Source organism: Pipistrellus kuhlii, unplaced genomic scaffold, assembly GCF_014108245.1.
Source record: "Pipistrellus kuhlii isolate mPipKuh1 unplaced genomic scaffold, mPipKuh1.p scaffold_m20_p_1, whole genome shotgun sequence".
NCBI classification, from domain to species: Eukaryota; Metazoa; Chordata; class Mammalia; order Chiroptera; family Vespertilionidae; genus Pipistrellus; species Pipistrellus kuhlii.
This window is the reverse complement of record NW_023425404.1, coordinates 73,909,349-73,932,516: the sequence shown is the minus strand read 5'-3', so window position 1 is coordinate 73,932,516 and position 23,168 is coordinate 73,909,349. Positions and strand designations below refer to the sequence as shown.

At 41.4% G+C, this 23,168-nt stretch overlaps 1 protein-coding gene across 2 annotated transcripts in view; it reads right to left on the bottom strand.

Moving 5' to 3' along the window:
- The window catches only part of BRMS1L (BRMS1 like transcriptional repressor), a 42,422-nt gene extending 38,230 nt beyond the window's left edge, over positions 1–4,192 (bottom strand). Inside the window, exon 1 of one of the 2 annotated variants that reach the window (XM_036452099.2) lies at positions 3,869–4,192. In XM_036452099.2, coding sequence (XP_036307992.1) covers positions 3,869–4,010 — 142 coding nt within the window. In that variant the 5' untranslated portion in view covers positions 4,011–4,192. The remainder of the gene's footprint in view (positions 1–3,868) is intronic. The other variant, XM_036452088.2, reaches the window with a different exon arrangement.
- Between the last annotated feature and the right edge of the window lie 18,976 nt (positions 4,193–23,168).

Here is a 23,168-nt window from a genome sequence, read left to right as displayed (position 1 = left end):
TTTATACTCCTATTGCTCCCCGTCCCCAAGTTACTGCCGGTGAGAAAGAGGGAACTGAAAAGAAAAACAAGCAAATCTTTTAAGAAAGACACTTTATTACCAGGTCTGTCCTATATTCCATATTTCCTATTTTTATATCATATGTAATCAACACATCAAAATAACTGAAGTGTATAATTAATCTACATTATTTTTAATCTTCAATATTCTTTCACATTAGTTTCAGGTATACAGCATAGTGTACCGATATACTTTACAAAGTGTTACCCTAATATTTCCAATACCTTCCTGGCACCATACATCGTTATTACAATATTACTGAATATGTTCCCTATGCCTTACTTTACACTCCCATGATTATTTTGTAACTACCAATTTGTACTTCTTACTCCCTTCACCTTTTTACCCAATTCCCCATACTTCCGCTGGCAACCATCAGACTGTATAAAATGATCTGCATATTTCATTCATCAAATGAAAGTCAAACTATAAGCAAGAGTTAAAATAGGTACTGTTATTTCACATAGCAAGGAAGTATTAGATTCTTTTTTTTTTTTTTTAACTTTCCTAAACCATTTAAATTATGTCTGGCTTCTAATAGCTTACTCCTCAGCTCTTCAAAACTTGGTCCCTCAGGAGTGAGTCCACTCCCCAATATCTCTGCATAGCAGAGTTTTTCCTGTAGCTTTAGGACCTGCTTCGTATCACGGTTTAAGAAGAAGAGAACCGTGGAAGTGGAACATGTAAGCCAATAGTAGAAAAGATGTGCTTTTATAAGTAGTAAAACTGCAAATTTTATTTTTACAATTTCTTTGCACTTAAAAAAGTTTGACTTATGCCCAGCTGGGTGTGGCTCAGTGGTTGAGCATCAACTCAGAAACCATGAGGTCACCAATTCAATTCCCAGTAGAGGCATATGCCTGGGTCGCAGGCTTGATTCCCATTGGGTGGCATGCAGGAGGCAGCTGATCAATGATTCTCTCATCATTGATGTTTCTATCTTTCTCTCCCTCTCCCTTCCTTTCTAAAGTCAATAAAAATATATTTTTTTTTAAAGTTTGACTTATAGCTCAAATTATTATTACATGCCTCACAAATAAATGATTTTATTATTTTCTGGGATAGAATAGAAACCAGTAAAAAATCACAAGAGTTAATATAAAAATTAGAGAGGGAGAATTTTAAGCAATAGATGTCACTTTGTGAGATCCTAACTCCCATAAAAAAAATAAATAAATAAAAGACATTTGAAAGTAAAATGTTTTACAGATCTAGGAAGTGTATTCACAAACAGTCTAGATGTCCTTTTTCTGTATTCCTCACTTGTGAAATCTCTCCCACTTTCATAGCTTGCCAGATGACATCTAAAGTGTGCTTCCCATCCCAGGCAGGTTCCAATGCCACATTCCCACCCGGCCGTTGGGCACTCTTAAATATACCACCATCACCTCTAAAGCAGTATGACTGAACTACTCTATTTCCCATCTTCATCCCAAATCCTTTACTCTTCTGTTCACCCTACAACCAGTTTATTTGCATTCATCAATCCTGTTTATTGCTTTTAAAAATACCTTCCATGCCGAAACCGGTTTGGCTCAGTGGCAGAGCATCGGTCGATTCCGGTCAGGGGCAGGTACATGGGTTGCAGGCACATCCCCGGTAGGGGCTATGCAAGAGGCAGCTGGTCAATGTTTCTCTCTCATCGATGTTTCTAGCTCTCTATCTCTCTCCCTTCCTCTCTGTAAAAAATCAACAAAATATATATAAAAATGCCTTCCATTTCCTTTCCTAGCTCAAATCCTTCTCCCAACCTAACTGGTTTCTCATTCTTTTGAATAAACCTTAAGCTCCGGCCTTTATACTTTTTCTTAAATTCCTCCTGCAGAAACACCTGACCACTACCCAATTCCCCATACTCCCTCTTCAAAACTTGGTCCCTCAGGAGTGAGTCCACTCCCCAATTTCTCTGCATAGCAGAGCTTTTCCTGTAGCCTTAGGACCTGCTCAGTATCAAGCTTTAAGAAGAAGAGAACTTCCGAGACCAGAGCATTGGCTTGGGGACTGAAGGGTCCCGGGTTCGATTCCGATCAAGGGCATGTACCTTGGTTGCGGGCGCATCCCCAGTAGGGGGTGTGCAAGAGGCAGCTGATCGATGACTCTCTCTCATCGATGTTTCTAGCTTTCTATCTCTCTCCCTTCCTCTCTGTACAAAATCAATAAAATATATTTTTTAAAAAAAAAAAAGAAGAAGAGAACTGTGGAAGTGGAACATGTAAGCCAATAGTAGAAAAGATGTGCTTTTACAAGTAGTAAAACTGAAAATTTTATTTTTACAATTTCTACCCATTCTTCGTGATAAGCTTCAGCTAAGCTTTGCTAAAGCTCACCCTATTTTGAAAAGATTGCATCCACCTCTGAATTCCTACAGCAGTGTTGATAAGCATTCATTTGGCAATTTAATCAAGTAGCGACTGAAGGCAGCTCTTCGAGATCAGGTGGTTAACTATTTTTTACAGCTCACACTAAGTTGTGCCCAGTGCTCCATGATGAAGTCACTCATAAATACTTATTTCGGACAGTTGATTTATTTATTGAAATTACATACTTCCATAGAGATTTGCTTTGAAAGGGAAACCTAAAAAATGTCAGTGTTGTAACACAATGTCATCAACTTGCCATCAATCCTTGCTTTACATGGCCAAATCAGGCTAAGAAAAAAAAAAAAAAAAGTCTCATCTTCATCATATGAATAGAAGGAAAAGAATTCAGGTATCACAAATTCCATTTATGTTTTTAATTCCTAAAAGTTTGCAAAATTAATTTTTAATATATATTTTATTGATTTTTCACAGAGAGAAAGGGAGAGAGATAGAGAGCTAGAAATGTCGATGAGAGAGAAACATCGACCAGCTGCCTCTTGCGCACCCCCTACTGGGGATGCGCCCGCAACCAATGTACATGCCCTTGACCGGAATCGAACCCGGGACCTTTCAGTCCGCAGACCGACGCTCTACCGCTGAGCCAAACCGGTTTTGGCTGCAAAATTAATTTGTAGTGTTAATCTGCTCCCCCACAACACACACACACCCACACAACCCCAAAAACAAAAATACCACTCAAAACAGCCCAAAGTTAGAAAAGGCTGCAGAGAAGAACAGATTTGGAGAATTTCAAAGTTGCCAGAAATCAGCCAATTCATTCTCATGATTCCCAATCACCCCTTGATGTTGGGCTCTTCTCAGTCTTGAAAACTTCAGAAATGCTGCAAACAGGACAAGCCCCAAGTCTCTCTCAACACACACACACACACACACACACACACACACACACACACACACGGCCCTCCCTCCTCCCCAACCCTCCCCCCAACCCCCCTCTGCAAGAGCACTGATTGATGTCAAGCGAGGAATGACAGGTTGACGTGAACCCTGAGATTACATTCTAAAACCATCCTAGATCCGGTACAAACTAAGCTCAGCCCCGACAATCCACCCAAGTTGAGAAAGCTCGCAGAGATGAAAAATAAGGAAAGAGATGTGTGGTTTGCAGAGAGGAGCTATTTCCAGAGTCTCCCAGCCAAGGGAGTGGATAGCCTGGGGGCACTGCCCGGGGTCCAGAGGGCCGAGAGCAGGAGGCGGCGCCCCGGCCGGGCAAGCTCGGGCCCGCGTCCCGCCACGCCCCGCCGACCGGGACGCCCCCGGAGCCAGGCAGCGCCCCGGGACCGCCCGGGTGCGGAGGGCCGGGCGCCAGCCCCCGCCCCGCCCTCTCCCCGCCCCGCGCTCCCGGCCGGACGCGGCTGCCCGGCGTGCGGGAGCGGCCTGCCGCCGGCGGGGCGCGGGGACGGCTCCCAGCCCCGCCGGGCGCACACCTGAGCTGTCCCCATCCTCGGAGACCGACGAGCTCTCCGTGTCCTCGTCCTCGGAGCTGCTCCCCTCGTTCTCGGCGTAGTCCACCTCCATCTCATCGTGATGGTTGGTCTCCTTCTTATCCCCGCGGGAATGGACTGGCATTTTCCAGCCGCGCCGGCGCCTCGCGCTCCCGGCGCCCGGCCCGGCCACCGCTCCTTCAGCCTAGGGCGCGCCGAACGCCCCGACCCACCCAGCGGCCGAGCTGGTTCCGAGCCTCCGGGCTCCGCCCCGCCTCCGGCCCGAGCCTCACAACCTACCCCAGAGGCTCCGCGCTGGGAGCGCTGCCATTGGCGGAGGCAGGCCGGGGGCCGAGGGGCGGGGCCGGCCCTGCTCGGGTGCGGTTGGTTGGCGGTAATGACGGCGCGGCCCCGCAGTTTCTGCTGGGAGTTGTAGTCCTTACGGCTCAGACCTGCAGGGGCTGCTGACTGCCAAGCTTCAACAGCCCTCTTGCCACTTCTTCCCTCTGGACTTCAAGTCCCACAAGGCGCGAAAGCTGACAGTCTTGATCGCAGCTGATAAACTGAACAGAAACAGATTGTGGCGGATTTAGTCTGTATTATTTTCCCGCCAAGTGGTTGTCTGAACTCCCACAGCTATCTAAGATGTTACTGTCAGATGTGAAAAGGTATGATCCAAGTGTTTTTCCTCCTCTTTGCGCCTGGGGGAACTGGAATAACGTCTCTACTACCTAAGCACCTTTATTACCACTAATAAATGATTAAGTGTTGAATTAGTAACTGCAGACGATAACTTACACTTTCTGTGTTGCACAAAAATCTTTACATTGTTCTTTAAATATATATATATATATATATATATATATATATATATATATATAATTGATTTTTTACATAGAGGAAGAGAGAGGGATAGAGAGTTAGAGACATCAATGAGAGAAAATCATCCATTAGCTTCCTCCTGCACAACCCCTACTGGGGATGTGCCCGCAACCAAGGTACATGACCTGACCAGAATCAAACCTGGGACCTTTCAGTCTGCAGGCCGACGCTCTATCCACTAAGCCAAACCGGTTTTGGCTTTACATTGTTCTTGGAGCTTTTGCAATCAATAACACAAAAGGAAGTTTTATCTGGGCAATTCATCTAGTATTTGTTACATTTATATCAATACAGCCCAAAGATGCCACTGCCACTAGTCTTGATTTTAACTTTAGTTTTCAATGAAAAATACTTAATTGACTTAGTGAAATGTTTCCTCAATGAGAAAGATGATACATAAGGAGGGAGTCAATAAAGATCACAATCATAATATCTAAAATTAGTTGACACTTTTATTCTGTATTGGGTATCCATGGTTTATACTGAATTTCATTCTTAACTTAATAGCTGGGAGGTAGGTGCTATTATTATCCCTATTTTACAAATGAGGAAACTTCATTTGCAGGCAAATCTAAATTGTATTTTATAAAGAGAGAGCTTCTTCTTAAAGTGCCAATTTGCTATTGAAAGACATTTCATAGAATATTGTGGATTTTATAGTATTTCATTCTCAAAAATGAGGTCCAAAGACCTCATTTTATGGAGGATGGTGAGAGTAGCCAGTGACAATTGCATTAAAGTTAGATTTAGTGACTGAAAACATTTCAAAGGCTATCTATCCATCTCCTACAGGGTGAAATGCAAACTAAGGCTTTTATTATCTAGTGTCAGTCTACTTCTCCTCTTCTTACTATGTTCTTCATAACTGAACCCCTCAGTTGCTAAACACACAAACTTTCCCATTTCAATGTCTTTGCACATTTTATTCTCTCTGCAACCCTCTTCTACTCCTTTCTTTTTCCAAGCCGCTTTCTTTACAATATTCATCATCAGGGGCCCCTCCACCATACGGCAACACTCATGTTCTTTCAGGCTACCTCTGTACTTTGCAACTTTGTAATTGTTTCTGTCACACTGTATTGTGTAATGTTTAGCAGATACAATTTCAAAGGAATGATGTTAAAAGATGGAAACCGCCGAAACCAGTTTGGCTCAGTGGATAGAGCGACAGCCTGTGGACTGATGGGTCCCGGGTTCGATTCTGGTCAGGGGCATGTACATTGGTTGCGGGCACATCCCCAGTAGGAGGGGTGTGCAGGTGGCGGCTGGTTGATGTTTCTCTCTCATTGATGTTTCTGGCTCTCTATACCTCTCCCTTCCTCTCTGTAAAAAAAAAAAAATAAATAAAAGTCAATAAAATATATATATTTTTTAAAAAAGATGGAAACGGAAGCCTGGCCAGGTGGTTCTGTTGGTTGAAGTGCAGTCCTGGGCACCAAAAAGCACCCCTTCCTTTCTCTCTAAAAACCAATAAAAGTGCATCCTCGGGTGAGGATTAAAAGAAAGAAATAATTTTTACAAAAAGAAGTACATCTTTAAAAAATATATAAACTGGAAGAGTGTGAGCACATGCACATACATTGTATGAGTAGTGTGGACTAAAGGGAGCAACTGCTTGTAGCTCCAGCCTGTTGTTACTACCTCAGAATTCTGGCTTACTACTAGATGTCACATCTTCCAATTTTCAAGAGAAACTGGAAATTTAGATATTATGTGAAACATCCAAATTTGTAAACATTATCTCAACTGTGGATTTTGTTTTGGTTTGGTTTCTTAAACTCCAGACCACAGAATAAGAGCTGTGGGTAAAATTCTTAATTTTTTGAGGAATCCCCAGACTGCTTTCTATAGTGGTTGTACCGATCTACAGTCCCACCAGCAGTAAATGAGGGTTCTCTTTAAAAAAATAATAATAATAATAATATATATATATATATATATATATATATATATATATATATTTAAATTGATTTCAGAGAGGAAGGGAGAGAGAGATAGAAGCATCAATAATGAGAGAGAATAACTAATCAGCTGCTTTCTGCACGCCTCACACTGGGGATCGAGCATGCAACTAGTGCATCTGCCCTAACCAGGAATGGAACCGTGACCTGACTGGTTTATAGGTTGATGCTCAACCACTGAGCCACATCAGCTAGACTGAGGGTTTCCTTTATTCCATAACCTTTTCAACAATTGTTATTGCTTGTCTTGTTGATAATGGCCACTCTAACAGGTGTGAGGTGGTATCTCATTGCAGCCTTGATTTCCATCTCCCTAACTGCTTGTGAGGTTGTATTCGCAAAGATATATGCACCCCTATATTCACTGTAGCATTATTCACGGAGGCCAAGGCATGTAAACAACCAAAGTGTTCTATCGAGGACTGGATAAAGATGTGGTACATATAAACAATGTAATATGACTCGGCCATTAGAAAGGATGAAAATAGCGCCCTTTGAAACAGCATGGATGGACCTTGAGAACATTATGCTAAGTGAAATAAGTTAGTCAGAAAAAAACTAGGATCCATATGATTTCACTCATATATGGGATATAAATTCTGAAACTCATGAACACAAATAACAGTGTGGTGGCTGCCAGAGGGAAGGGGGTCGGGTGCAAAGGGATGCCTAATACATGGTGCCAGGAGATTTGACTTTGGGAGGTGGGCACACAGTGCAATATACAGAACTTGAAACACAGAAACCCACACCTGAAACTTATATGTTCGTGCTGACCAATGTCACCCCAATTTTTAAAAAAAGAAGAGTTTTTCTCCCATCTCCCCAAACAGATTTTAGAAAAGATGTGTAGGGAATATATGCAGAATCATAAGGAAAAACATAAGGCTGGAAAAGAACATACCCCTAATGTCACTTCCCCTTATTTTTTAAAATTTTAGCTCCAATCATCTATCATAATTCTTGGTCCTTTCACTCTAATGGTCTGCCTATCATAATTATTGATCCTTTTAATATTCTTGTAGATAATCCTATGCCACTCTATTCCCTACTGGGTTTGCTCTGGTACAAAGTAGATATAAAATAATTTTGGGCAAAAATAATTTGGACTTTTTCCTTTAAGTTTCCCTCCCATATCTTCTTTGGGGTAACTTTTTTTTAATCCATTTTATTAAATATTTTAGTATTACATAATAATTTAACATATAAAAAGTACTCAGAATATTATATATCTAACACAGTACCCACCTTTAAACTTTGTCAAGTCTTAGCGCTTTACTACATTTGCTCCAGATCCCTCCTCAATCCCAATTCTTTCCAGAGTAATCTGAGAAGACTTTGGTGCTTTTGATTGCCATGTATGTGTGCATACTATTGCTGTATGTTTGTGTACATAAGTAATATGTAGGATTGCTTCAACATGTTTTAAAAGGCTCAGATTTTAAAGTGTTCTCACGCCCAAACAGTTTGGCTCAGTGGATAGAGCGTTGGCCTGCGGACTGAAGGGTCCCAGGTTTGATTCTGGTCAAGGGCATGTACCTTGGTTGCGGTCGATGGAGGCAGCTGGTCGATGTTTCTCTCTCATTGATGTTTCTAACTTTCTATCCCTCTCCCTTCCTCTTTGTAAAAAATCAATAAAATATATATTTTTAAAATTCAATAAGATATATTTTTTAAAAATAAATAAATAAATAAAGTATTCTCACACATACATGTTATGCTACAACTACCTTTTTCATTAATATTTTTGAAATTTATCCATTGTGATAAATCCAGTTATTTCAACATGCTCTAAGGTAGGGGTGTCGAACTCAATCAGAGAAGGGGCCAAAATCTAAAATCCAGCCTAAATCGCGGGCCGAATGGTTTACTGAACAGTCATAAACTGTCATTGTGATGGAAACGCAGCGGAGTGCAGTGATGACAGCACGGTGCGGGCCACATTGCAAGGCCTGGCGGGACGGATTTGGCCCGCGGGCCTTGTGTTTGACACATGTGCTCTAAGGTATTCCATTGAGTACAGATATTCCATTTAATGAATATTAAAAATTTGACTCATTAACCTGTTAATAAACATTTACATTGTTTCCTTTTTTAATTATTAAAAATAGTTGTCTCAATGAATATTATTGTTTGTCTCTTTTGGGGCATATGTGTGAAGATTGGTCTTCTCTAGGCCAGTGATCTCCAAAGTGGAACATATGTAATCCAGGGAGTATATCTGGTGCAGGAAGAAAATATTAAAACTTGCATTTATATAATTTTCAATTGCATCTGTGTTGGGAATAAAGTAGATATAGGAAAGCAGCTAGAAGTCCATGTTTTACTCTCACTCATACTAATTATATTCCTTGGGCTCCATTGTTTTTAATTAGCAAATTTTGTCTTTGAGGGAAGAAATTTAAAATCCAATCACCACCACTAGGTGGAGCTAAGACATCAGCTGTAAAATCAACAAATCTTGTCATTTCTGATTGACTCAGTACTGTAGCTGGAAAAACAAGTCAGAAGACCTGAGAGCAGTGGTTCTCAACCTTTCTAATGCCGCGACCATTTAATACAGCTCCTCATGTTGTGGTGACCCCAACCATAAAATTATTTTCATTGCTACTTCATAACTGTAATTTTGCTACTGTTATGAATCATAATGTAAATATCTGTGTTTTCCGATGGTCTTAGGCTCTACAGCAGCGGTTCTCCACCTGTGGGTGGCAAACTGCTAGCAGGGTCGCCTAAGACCATCGGAAAACACAGATATTTACATTATGATTCATAACAGTAGCAAAATTACAGTTATGAAGTAGCAACAAAAGTAATTTTATGGTTGGGGGTCACCACAACATGAGGAGCTGTATTAAATGGTCGCGGCATTAGAAAGGTTGAGAACCACTGCCTTAGAGGCTGCAACTAATAAGTAGTACAAAAAATCATGGTAAACATTTTAACTACTCAAACTAAAGGAACTTTAGGGACTTACATAACAACTAATGAGACCAATTTATAACTATGCTGATTACATAAGATATGACCTAACTCGCAGAAATTAGTTATTTTAACTATAAATATTGTAACATTTGTTAAAATAGTTATTATTATTATTCCACTAGCTCATGGTTTAAATTATCATACACTTTTCTGTAGTCATTATCTAATTTTTTTAAGTACAGAAATTTCCTTTTCTCTAATATTTTTCTCAAGGTTAAATACTGATTTTTAATCCAAATTGTTCCTCTTCAGATAATTTTTCTGTACAGTTAGTAGAGTGGATATCTTTTGTTTTGGCCTCCCCAGTTTCTATCCCCTTTGTGAAGTAATAGCTTCCTGACTTTTCTTTGGAGAAACCCCTCTGCTCCATTCAGCTTATTGCTTCAGGTGACTAATGAGAATATTATCTTTTCCTGGTTCAGAGATGGACATGTGGACCAATCTTGACCACGGTGTGCAATTGCCAGACTTTTACTGGTGCTATTATATTAGGAAGTTCTCATGATTTGAAATTAAAAGTCCTATGAAGTCTGTGAGCTTCAGTTTGCTAGGGCATTTCTCCATCCACGTGCTCGTGGAGGTAAGAGGAGCCAACACAGAGGAAAAGAAAAGCTGAAACAGAAAGATTCTGATGACACATTTTAAGCTCTCGGCTCTATACAGGCTGTCCTCCCAAAAATGTATACACACAATGTCTGTAGATTCTATTACACTTTGAAAATCAAAGGTATTTTAATAGACACTTTATAATTATTCAAAGTGTATAGTTCTGGCCAATTGCTCAGTAGTTAGAGAGTCAGCCCTCGGACTGAGGGCCTCATGTTTGATTCCAGTCAAGGGCATGTACTTTTGGTTGCAAGCTCGATTCCTGGCCAGTTTGGGTACATGTGGAAGTTAACCAGCCAATGTAGCTCACATCAATGTTTCTCTCTCTCCCTTCCACTCTCTCTAAAAATCAATGGAAAAATATCCCTAAGTGAGAATTAACAAAAAAACAAAGTGTGTATACATTTTTTAGAATACTCTTTATATGTTCAGTGTTAATCCTTAGAATTTCAGTTACATGAACTGATAAATTCCTCTACTTAATGAAGCTGCTTTTATTGGTTGGTCTTTATTTTCAGCTGAAAGAGTTCTGATTAAAACAGGCAGCTAATTTTTTTTTCTTTAAAATGTGTCTGTTCAATGGAAGCAATGAATAAAATATTCAAAAATCTCCAATCATAATTTCTTATCTATTCTTATCAAAAATACCTTCATATTCATTTATATATTAACTATTTATTGAATGTCAGGTACTGTGCTGGTTTCAAGAGATTCATTGATGAGCCGAAACCGGTTTGGCTCAGTGGTAGAGCATCAGTCTGCGGACTGAAAGGTCCCAGGTTCGATTCCGGTCAAGGGCATGTAAATTGGTTGCGGGCAATTCCCGGTAGGGGGGGTTGCAGGAGGCAGCTGGTCGATGTTTCTCTCTCATCGACTTTTCTGGCTCTCTATTTCTCTCCCTTCCTCTCTGTAAAAAATCAATAAAATATATATTTAAAAAAAGAGAGAGAGATTCATTGATGAATAAAACAAACACAGCTTATGTTTGCATAGAGCTTACAGAAAAGTGGAGAGATAAATATTAAATAATTAACTATACAAATTTAGGTTTGCTCTCTGCTAGTGTTACAAGAGGGTGTAATACAGAGAGACCTGACTACCTACACACTTGGAGCACCCAGATTAGGTGGTGGGGAGGGCTGTGCCACTGGGCTAGACAGGACACTTACTATAAGATCACTCTACCAAGACTGGGAAATATAACAACTCTACCTAATGCACAGAAATTAAAAGAGACAGCCACAATGAGGAGACAAAGATACATATCCCAAATGAAAGAACAGAACTCCAGAAAAAGAACTAATCAAATACAAGTAAGAAATCTGCTATATGCAGAGTTCAAAATACAAGTTATAAGAATGATAAACTTAGGAGAAGAACAGATTATCACAGTGAGAACTTCAACAAAGAGATAGAAAACATAAAGAATCAGTCAGAAATAAAGAGTACAATAACGGAAATGAAGAATATATTACAGAGAATTAACAGAAGTGTAGATGAAGCAGAAATTCAAATCACTGATTAGGAAGATAAGGAAGCAGAAAACACCCAATCAAAAAAGAAAAAAGAAAAAAAAGAAAAAGAGATCCTCTGAGAAAACTTCAGACATACCAACATTCACATCAAGGGGATACCAGAAGGAGAAGAGAAAAATCAAGGAATTGAAAACCAATTTGCAAAGCGTATTGAGTTTGACAGAAAACTTACCTAACCTGGTGAGGGAAATAGAAATACAAGTCAAAGAAGCACAGACAGTCCCAAACAAAATGAACCCAAAGAGACCCACAACAAACACATCATAATTAAAATGCAAAAAGGTATAAGACAAAAAAAGAATCTTTAAAATAACACGAGAAAAACAGTTACCTACAAGGGAACTCCCATAAGACTATCAGCTAATTACTCAACAGAAACTTTGCAGGCCTGAAGGGATTGGCATGAAATATTCAAAGTGATGAAAAGCAAGGTCCTACAACCAAGATTACTCTACTCAGCAAAGCTATCATTTAGAATTGAAGGTCAGACAAAAAGCATCCCAGACACCTATGAATCAGAGGGTCGAGGTTCAATTCCAGGTCAGGGCACATGCCCAGGTTGTGGGCTCAATCTCCAGTGGTGGGACATGGAGGATGCAGCTCATCAATTATTCTCTCTCATCAATGATGTTTCAGTCTATCTCTGCCTCTCTCTTCTCTTAAGTCAATAAAAATATATTTTAAAAAATTGAAAGCTTCCCAGATAAGAAAATGCTAAAGGAGTTCATCACCACCAAAACAGTATTACAAGAAATGTTGAAGGAAGGAAGAGGAGGAAAAGGAGAAGGAGGAAGAGATAAAAACAATATGAATAATAAAATGTCAATAAATACATATCCATCAACAATTACTTTAAATGCAAATGGATTAAGTGCTCCAATAAAAAGACATACACGTGATGGCTGAATAGATAACAAAACAAGGCCATTACATATGATGACTACAAGAGACTTACTTCATATCAAAACACACACAGGCATGTATGGGACGGGGGGTGGGGGGGAGGGAGGAGGACAATGGTATATGTACAAAGATAATAATTTAATTTTTAAAAATTTTTAAAAATCACACACACACACACACAGGTTGAGGGACAATCAAGATGGCAGCATAGGTAAATACCTGAACTTGCTGCTGCCCACATTAAAACTACAACTAAAGTACAAAATGAATATCATCCAGAACCATGGGAAGCCTGGCTGAGTGGAAATCTACAACTAGAAGGAAAGGGAAAAGCATATTTAATGTGGTAGGAGTTGCAGAGGTGTGGAAGTGTGAAGGTATGGAGGCTCACGAAATGGGCTGGCAACTGGGTAGGCTGTTGTCTTTTTCAATCTGGAGGGAGATACAAGCTCCCGACTGCTCTGAATTCCAGTTCCAGGCAAGACTCTGGGGACCCAGACTTACACGGAGAGAAAGTGGACTGTCTGGCATCTGGCCAGAACATAAGGGCAGCTTTCTTTCAAAGGTGCTTGCAACGATCATTATTCCAGCATGGTGCCCCAGGACACAGAGACCCGGGGGCCTCTTCAGGGCAGAGCTGATGGGCAGCCATTGTTGTTGGCTCCACCCTGGTGATTCCTTGAGACCCCGCCCCACCCATTTTACAACCCCACCCAAGCTTTTGCATATGAATGGTTTGTCCCTCTTGCAACCTAAAACCTAACAAACTACAGCTTGGTCATAGAGACCCAAAGCTTCCAAAAGAAGGCACAAAGCTCCCCAACAGCTTGTATTGCTTCACAGCTGGGCCTCATCTGGGCACCTCCAAACACCAAACAAAGAGGAGGAATCTGCAGATCTCTCTGTAGCTCCTGCTGGGTGGCCTCAGGCAGTGGCTGACTTTGCACCTCCTTGGAGATCCAAGAGCCAGTGTACCTAGTTGTCAGAGTGAGATCATCCAGATTACAACTCTTCACATCCATAAGAGACAAACTCAGGGGTCAGACTCAGTGAGCACCAAAGCCCCATTGAAGCAAGTCCTGCCCCATAAGGGTGTCTCCAGCACAGAAGTTCTCCCACTGTAGACACAACTGGTCTGCACAGCCAATTGGCCTGGAGGTCATTTCCTCCCAGTGATATCAACAAAAATTAAGGCTTAAATACAATAAGACTGTGCACACAGCCATCAAAGGAGTGCACCAAGAGTGTCCACCTCAGGTAATAGGACACCTAGCACACAAAGCCACTCTATCAACACAGGAAAGCAGCCAAAATTCAGAGACAAAGAAATAGGTCACAAATAAAGAAATGGAGGACAGCAAACAACTGGATATAGAGTTCAAAACCACGTTACTCAAGAATCTTCTAGAAAACTCTGAGAAATATAGTGAGATCCTCAAGGATATGAAAAAGGACCAATTAGAAATTAAGCATACATTGCCTGAAATAAAAAAAATAGTATACAGAGATCCAACAGCAGACTAGAGGATCCCAAGAATCAAGTCAAAGATTTGAAATATGGAGAAGCAAAAAACACCCAACTAGAAAAGAAAAAAATAAAAAGGAATCCAAAGATATGAAAATAATGTAAGGAGCCCCTGGGACAACTTCGAGCGTACCAACATCCAAATTATAGGGGTGCCAGAAGAAAAGAGAGAGCAAGATACTAAAAACCTATTTGAAAAATAATGACAGAAAACTTTCCCCACCTGTTGGAAGAAATAGACTTACAAGTTCAGGAAGCGCACAGTATCCCTTTCTAATAATTCGGTATGAGGCCATATTATTAGAAAGGAATGATTTGGTTTTGACCACCTATGCCTGCCTGAACACCGCCAGGTTTCTATGAAAGGTAGGGGAAAACCAGGGAGCATCTGAACACAACGGCCTAGACATCATATGATACCAAATTAAGATCAGGCCGGACAGGGACAAGCTGTTTGTTGATGGGTTATCCTGGGTAAGAGAGGAAAAGAGGCAAAATGGCTACTCTATCATTAATGGAACCAAACTTTCCTTGTGTGAGGGAGGTAGACTACCTAATAGTTGGTCAGCCCCAACCTGTGAATTATATGCTCTTAACTAAGCCTTAAAACTGCTCAAAGGCCAAGAAGGCACTGTACACATTGACTAAATATGCTTGTGGAGTAGTGCATACTATTGGAAAGTTTTAGGCAGAACGGGGTTTCATAAACAGCAAGGGAAAGGAATTGGTCCGTGGAGAATTGGTCAAGCAAGTCTTAGAAAGTCTTTTGCTCCTGACAGAAGTGGCTGTTGTCCATGTAAACAGACACCAGAGGGAGGCTCTATGGAGGCTGTAGATACAGATTCACAGATGAGGCTGCCAAACAAGCCTCTCTGGAGGAAGGAAACAGACGCTTTAGTTGGATCCCGAGTTGTCCAAAGGTAACACCAAACATTGCTCCAGCCTGGACATGGTGGACCTGTGTACTGAGGACTGGAAGAGGAGGTTTGCTGTTCAGGGTATAAATATTTTTCAGAGCTGCTTAAGGCTCTCTGATCTTCTAAATTTCCACAACATATAGTTTGACAGGCGTCAAACTTAATAGTTTGGGGCACTCAAGTCTTAGTGACATTGATCACTTGTTTTACCAGGTACCTAGCATTTGTGCTTTGCATAACAACACATCCAGGGGAATGGAAAGATTAGACATTAATTGGGACTATCATACCCTCTGGAATCCCCCATTTTCAGGAAGGATGGAAAGAATGAATAGACCCTTAAGAGGCAAATTACCAAAATAATCAATGTCAAGGCTGGACTGCCTCCTAGTCACAGGGAAAACCTCTAAAGTCAAAATTACATGTGTTTGAAGGGTCCCCACGCCCGAACTGTCAAAACCTAGAATATAACCCTATCCTTCTGACTATAAAGGTTCCAGATAGTGAAGTTAATAGAACTCATGGGTTTGGGATAGATTTTACTGGTAGAGATCCAACTGCTAGGTTCAGGATAGAAATTCAAAGCCCTCCTATAGTAGAAAAGAATATAACTTCTAATACATCTGAGCCAGAACTAACACCACCTAATAATGACCACAGGAGAGTGGAAGTAGTTGAGGTAAATGATTTAGAGCAGACTCTGGAAATAGAAACTAGGTATGGTGATACAAATGCCTGGGTCAAATGGCTCTAATTTATAGTACAGGCACTTAACAAGAGCAATTGCTATGCATATGCTGCTGGATGGCCACAAGTGCCGAGATGGTTCCATTTTCCTTCAGATGGGATACTGATCCTGGCAGAAAATATTGCATGTTGGCCCTGTACTAAGACAAAATGAATGGGGAAATGAGTCCTGTAAGGGTCTGCCTTGGTCCTTCCCACTTTGCAAAAATCAGACCGTAGAACAATGCTCTCTTTCTCTGTAGGGAATGTGAACTACTCTCTTGCCTCTCTAGGCAGGGGACAGAATTCACTGGACCTGTGGGAGAGCACAATCTGTACTAGTATCTTAAATGTCACCAATGGGTCAAGCGTTGGCAATTACTCAGCTCTCCACATATCCCAGTCTGACCTCTGGTGGTATTGTGGGAAAAGGAACCTCCGTGACTCATTACCATCCAATTGGACTGGGACCTGTGCCCTCGTTCAATTGGCCATTCCATTCACCATGGCATTCCACCAGGTACCCAAATAGAATGAAAGTAAGCACCGGCACAGAGAGCAATAGCAGATCTTTAGACTTCAATATATATATTGACTCAATAGGGGTTCCCAGTGAATTTAAGGCCCACAACCAGGTATCCCCTGGATTTGAGTCTGCACTCTTCTGCTGGTCCACTGTCAATAAAAAATATGGACTATGATTAACTACATCTATTATAATCAGAAGAAGTTTAGCAATTACAGCAAGGATGCACTTCAGTGGGTAGTTAGTCAATTGGATGCCACTAGTCAGATGGCTTGGGAAAACAGGATAGCACTAGATATGATACTGGCAGAGAAAGAGGAGTCTGTGTTATGTTGGGAGGAAAGTGTTCTGCCTTCATTCCCAATAACACAGCTCCCAATGGCACAATCACAAAGGCCCTCCAAGGACTAACAACTTTGGCTAATGAACTGGCCGAAAATGCTGGCACTGATGACCCCTTCACTAGATGGTTGAAAGAATGGTTTATAAAATGCAAAGGCTCAAGGGCCTCGATTCTTACATCTCTCATCATTGTACCAGGAGTCCTGACAGTGGTAGGGTGTTGTATTATCCACTGTGTAAGAGAATTAGGACAGAGACTAACTGAGGCAGCTTTTAACAGGCAGATGCCAATGACCTATCAGCAAAATAATTTGCTATTATTAGAAACCAAATTAGACTCACTCTCCTATTATGAGGAAAGTCAACAGGTTCTAGAGCAATCTGAAAAGCAGAAAATATAAGAATGAAAATAAGACCACTAAAAGTAAAAATAAAAGATGAGGGAATTTACTAGAAATAAAGTTAGAGGTGGTCCATTTTTAAGGCAAGGTATTTAACCCTGAATGGAAAATTACTGGTAGTTTGCTTGCATAGCAGCCTGCCACCTGAAGATGTGACAAAGTTCATGCACCTGGAGAGTCCCTGGGGAAACAGGATGTTGGGGAGGGACCAACTAACAAAGGAATTTAAACTGGTAAAGGGGAAAGAAAGAATCCTATCTAATAAAGAGGGAATATGCTAATTGTCCATCATGCTCTCACAAAGATGGCAGCACCCACAGCTAATAAGGAGAGAATATGCTAATGGACTGCCATGCCCTCAAAGATGGCAGTGTCCACAGTTATAAGCTCCCAGTCCCCTCAGCCCTGATGGGGTGGCAGATGCGCAGCATGATTGGGCCCACCCCCAGGCGAGTCTGGCTGCTCTGCACAACTGCCTCTGGAGTCCTCCAGCCCCCAGACCCCGAGCTTCCCAGGGTTGGCCAGAGGTGCAGGCAAGCCTCGGATGTGAAGCTCACGACCAGCAGTGGCAGCAGCAGAGATGTGATAGGGGCGTTGCCTTCCCCTGATCACCAGGTCATCTCCTGCCCCTGAGGGCTCCCATACTATGAGAGGGGGCAGGCCAGGCTGAGGGACTTCCCCTACAGTGCATGAATTTTCTTTCTTTTCTTTTTTTAAAAATAAATATATTTTATTGATTTTTTACAGAGAGGAAGGGAGAGGGACAGAGAGCCAGAAACGTCGATGAGAGAGAAACATCAACCAGCTGCCTCTTGCAGGCCACCTACTGGGGATGTGCCTGCAACCAAGGTACATGCCCTTGACCAGAATCGGACCTGGGACCTTTCAATCCGCAGACCGAGACCGACGCTCGACCATTGAGCCAAACCAGTTTCAGCCAGTGCATGAATTTTCATGCATTGGGCCTCTAGTGCCCTATAAGAAAATAATGAAACTTAACTGACATCTGGGAAGATTGTACACCCCATAGTACAATGAGGAACCAGGGGAGTGAGCTGCGCACTAGGGAATAAAATGCTGGTTGTAACCACTTTGGGTGTGCCGGTCCACCAGACACCTGGTCTTGAAAGACCAACATTAAATGCCTAGCTTTTGCCTTAATTCGTGTCTCAATGACCGTTTTTTAAAATTTTGGACCGGGGAGTGTGTTTCTCACTCATGTCAAACAACACTTTAGACAGGAGCTCAAAGTGATATTCCTCCGACAAACCTACAACTTCAGCCTACTCATGAGAAAAACATCAGACAAATTTCAATAGAGGGGCATCGTTCAACAAACCTGACCAGCACTCTCAAGGTTATCAAAATAAGGAAAATATGAGAAATTATCACAGCCAAGAGAATCATATGGAGAAGTTGATAACTAAATATAATAAGATATCCTGGGTAAGAATATGGAACAAAAGAAGGACATTAGATAAAAAGTGAGGAAATTTGAATAAGCTTTAAAGTTAGTTAATAATAACATACTATTGGTTCAATTATAATATTGCATAATAACATAAGATGTTAATAATAGGGGAAACTGTGTGAAAATTAGTCATATAGGAACTCTCTATAGTACTGGCTCAATTTTTCTGTAATTTTAAAATTGTTTAAAAAAAATAAATCTATTTAAGATCAGTGGTTTCCAGGCATTAGGTGGACTGATGAATAGATGGAGCATGAAGGATTTTTAGGGCAGGAAATATGTAGGAAATCACTGTACTTTCCTTTCAATTTCACTATGAATCTAAAACTGATTCATGGAAGATGGCGGCATAGGGTAGACACCTGAATGCAGCCTACCACAACAAATTTGAATTTAGAACTGGAAAACAGGGGAGGCATTGCCCTGAAGCACTGGACAGCTGGCTGAGAGGAGGCTCTGCCATCTGGGAAGGAGAGAGAAGGCACGCTGACCCTCAGAAACTGTGAAGGTGTGGAGAACTGTGCGCGCAAAAAGCGCTGGCTTAATCCCGGCATGCGAAGAGGGCGGGCTGGGCTGAGTTCACTACTGGCCGACCAAGTTCACTGCTGGCTTACTCCCGGCGCGGAGAGGGCGGACAGCTAACGCACTGTTGGCTTTCTTGTTAGAGAGGAAAATGAATCACCCTATTGCTCTGATAGATGGCCCCAGTCAGGGAGGCCAGACTGCCAGGCAGTGGGCAGAGATCTCTCAGAGGTGTGTGAAGCCAGTGGCCATTATTGCGGGACTTAGGGAGGGGCAGATAGAAAAACAAAGCTTGTCTGCACCAACCCGAGACTCTGCCCCATACAAGCTGAGCACAGAAGCTCTCCCAGAGGCTGGCTTTCTCTAAGGAGGGACTGGCCAGAATCCAAAGCTTGTCTGTGCCTTTACCAAAGAGGTGCGCGCGCCTGCAACCAATCTTGGGAGACTCACCCGAACAGGACTTTTCTAAGGCGAGACTGACAGGGAACCAAAGATTGTCTGCACCACTCGAGACTCCGCCCTATTCAAGCAGAGTACAGATTCCCTCCTAGCTGAGACACTGCTGATCCTCACAGCCAATTGGCTTGGAGATTAACGCTTCTCAGTGATACAAACAATAAGCAAGGCTTAACAACAAGACTGCACACACAGCCCACAAAGGGCTACACCAAGACTGTCCACTGCAGGTAACTGGGAAGGTTGTGCTACTGGGCTCTACCAGAACACCTAGCACGCAAAACTATTTAATCAAATCAGGGAAACAACTAAAATGCAGACAAGAGGCAGGACACAAAGGAAGGAGATGGAGGAAAAGAAAAGACTGGACATTGAGTTCAAAACTACAGTTATAAGGCTTTTTAAGAATATCCTTAAAAAGGCCAATAAAATAAATGAGACCTATGAGGATATTAAAAGGGATCAACTAGAAATAAAGAAAACATTGTCTGAAATAAAAAAATATTACACAGAGTCCTAAAAACAGAATGGAAGATCGCAAGAATCAAGACAAAGATTTAGAACACAAAGAGCCAGAGGACACTCCTCCACAGAAACAAGAAGATAAGAGAATCCAGAAAGTTGAAGATAGTGTAAGAAACCTCAGGTACAACTTCAAGCGAACCAACTTCAGAATTATGGGGGTCCCAGAAGAAGAAGAGAACAAGATAACGAAAGAATACTGGAAGAAATAGTGACAGAAAACTTCCCCACCTGGGGAAAGAAATAGACCTACAAGTCCAGGAAGTACACAGAACTCCAAACAAAAGGAATCCAAAGAGGACCACACCAAGACACATCACAATTAAAATTCTAAGAGCAAAAGACAAAGACAAAATATTAAAAGCAGCAAGAGAAAAGCAGATAGTTACCTATAAAGGAGCACCTATACGATTGTCAGCTGATTTCTCAACAGAAACTATGCAGGCCAGACAGGAATGGCAAGAAATATTCAAGATGATGAATAGCAAGAACCTACAGCCCAAAATAATCTACCCAGCAAAGCTATCACTCAGAATCGAAGGCCAGATAAAGAGCTTCACTAATAAAAAAAAAGCTAAAGGAGTTCATCACCACCAAACCAGAATTATATGAATTGCTGAAGGGGGTTATCTAGGAAGAGGAAGAAGATAAAAGATAAAAAATTATGAACAACAACTACGTAACTATCAAATAGTGAAACTAAAAACCAAGGGAATTAAAAAATATGATGAACAATATTAACTGGTGAATATATTAGAATCAGAAGTATAGAAGGGGAGTAGACTGATGATACTCAGGGAAAAGGGGAGTGGGGGTGTGGGAAGAGACTGAACAAAAAATGTGCACCTATGGATGAAGACAATGGGGGGTAGGGAAAGGGCAGAGGGTAGGGTGGAAACCTGGTGGAGGGGAGTAATTGAGGGGGGGAGGGAGAGGAACACATTTGTAATAATCTGAATAAAGATTTATTTTAAATAAATAAATAAATAAATAAATAAATAAAACTGATTCATGAAAATAAAATCTATTAAAAATTAATCTATTAGTTTAAAAAATCTCTTAAGTTGGAATAAACCTGGAAATTCCACAACTAGAAGGAATGAGGAAAGCACATTGAGACTCAGAGGAGCTACAAAAGGCTGAGGTACAGATGCGTGTGCACATAGAGGAATGGTAACTGAGTATGTGGCTGGCTTTCTCAAGCAGAAGGGAGACAAAAGTTCCAGGCGAGACTCTGGGGATCCAGAATCATACAGGGTGAAACTAGACTATCAAGAAAGAGAAAAGCATACTGAGACTCAGAGGAGCTGCAGAAGGCAGAGGTCTGGAGATGTGCACGTGTGTGGAGAGGGTGGGCAACTGAGTACACGGCTGGTTTTCTCAAGCAGGAGGGAGACAAAAGCTCCCGACTGCACTGAACTCCAGTTTTGGGCGAGTCTCTGGGGACCCAGACTCATTCGGGGAGAAACTGGACTGTCTGGTAGCGGGTGAAACTTGAGGCCAGCTTTCTCTCAGAAGTGCATGCAGCGATTATCTTGGGACACTGAGACCCTGAGATCAATTAGGACAGGACTGATGAGAAGCCAATGCTGTCTGCTCCACTCTGAGATTCTGCCCCATCCAAGCTGAGCACAGAGGCTTTTGCAAGTCTTGTCTCATAAGGGTGTTTTCAGCACAGAAGATCTTCCAGCACAGACACAGCTGATCCTCACAGCCAATTGGCCTGAAGGTCATTTCCTCCCAGTGATACCAACAACAATCAAAGCTTAACTACAACAAGACTGTGCACATAGCCCACAAAGGGGTGCACCAGGAGTGTCCACCTCAGGTAACTGGGGAGGCCGAGTCACTGGGCCTTATAGGACACCTAGCACACAAGGCCACTCTATCAACTCAGGGAAGAAGCCAAAATGCAGAGACAAAGAAACAGACCACAAATGAAAGAAATGGAGGAAAGCAAATGACTGGATATATAGAGTTCAAAACCACAGTTATAAAGTTTTTCAAGAATTTCCTAGAAATGGCTGATAAATTTAGCAAGATCTTTGAGAATACGAAAAAGGACCAACTAGAAATTAAACATACACTGACTGAAATAAAAAATAATATACAGAGATCTAACAGCAGACTAGAGGATCACAAGAATCAAGTCAAAGATTTGAAATACAAAGAAGCAAAAAACACTCAATCAGAAAAGCAAAAAGGAAAAAGAATCCAAAAATACGAAGATAGTATAAGGAGCCTCTGGAACAACTTCAAGTATACCAACATACAAATTATGGGGTGCCAGAAGAAGAGAGAGAACAAATACTGAAATACTATTTGAAGAAATAATGACAGAAAACTTCCCCCACCTGGTGAGAGAAATAGACTTACAAGCCCAGGAAGTGCACAGAACCCCAAACGAAAGGAATCCAAAGAGGACCACACCAAAACACATCATAATTAAAATTCCAAGAGCAAAAGACAAAGAGAGAATATTAAAAGCAGCAAGAGAAAAACAGTTTCCTACCAGGGAGCACCCATACGATTGTCAGCTGATTCCTCAACAGAAACTGTGCAGGCCAGAAGGGAGTGGTAAGAAATATTCAAAGTGATAAATAGCAAGAACCTATCGATACAACCAAGATTACTCTTCCCAGCAAAGCTATCATTCAGAATTGAAGGTCAGATAAAGAGCTTCACAGATAAGAAAAAGCTAAAGGAGTCACCAAACCAGAATCATATGAAATGCTGAAAGGTATTCTTTTAGAAGAGGAAGAAAAAGAAAAAGGTAAAGATAAAAATTATGAACAACAAATACATATCTATCAACAAGTGAATCTAAAAATCAAGCGAATAAAAAATCTGATGAACAGAATAAACTGGTGAATATTATAGAATCAGGGGCATAGAAAGGGAGTTGACTGACCATTCTCAGGGGAAAAGGGGAGTGGGGGGTGCTGGAAGAGACTGGCAAAAAATCGTGCCCCTATGGATGAGGACAGTGGTATTTCTCACCTAATTATCACATGTACTGATAC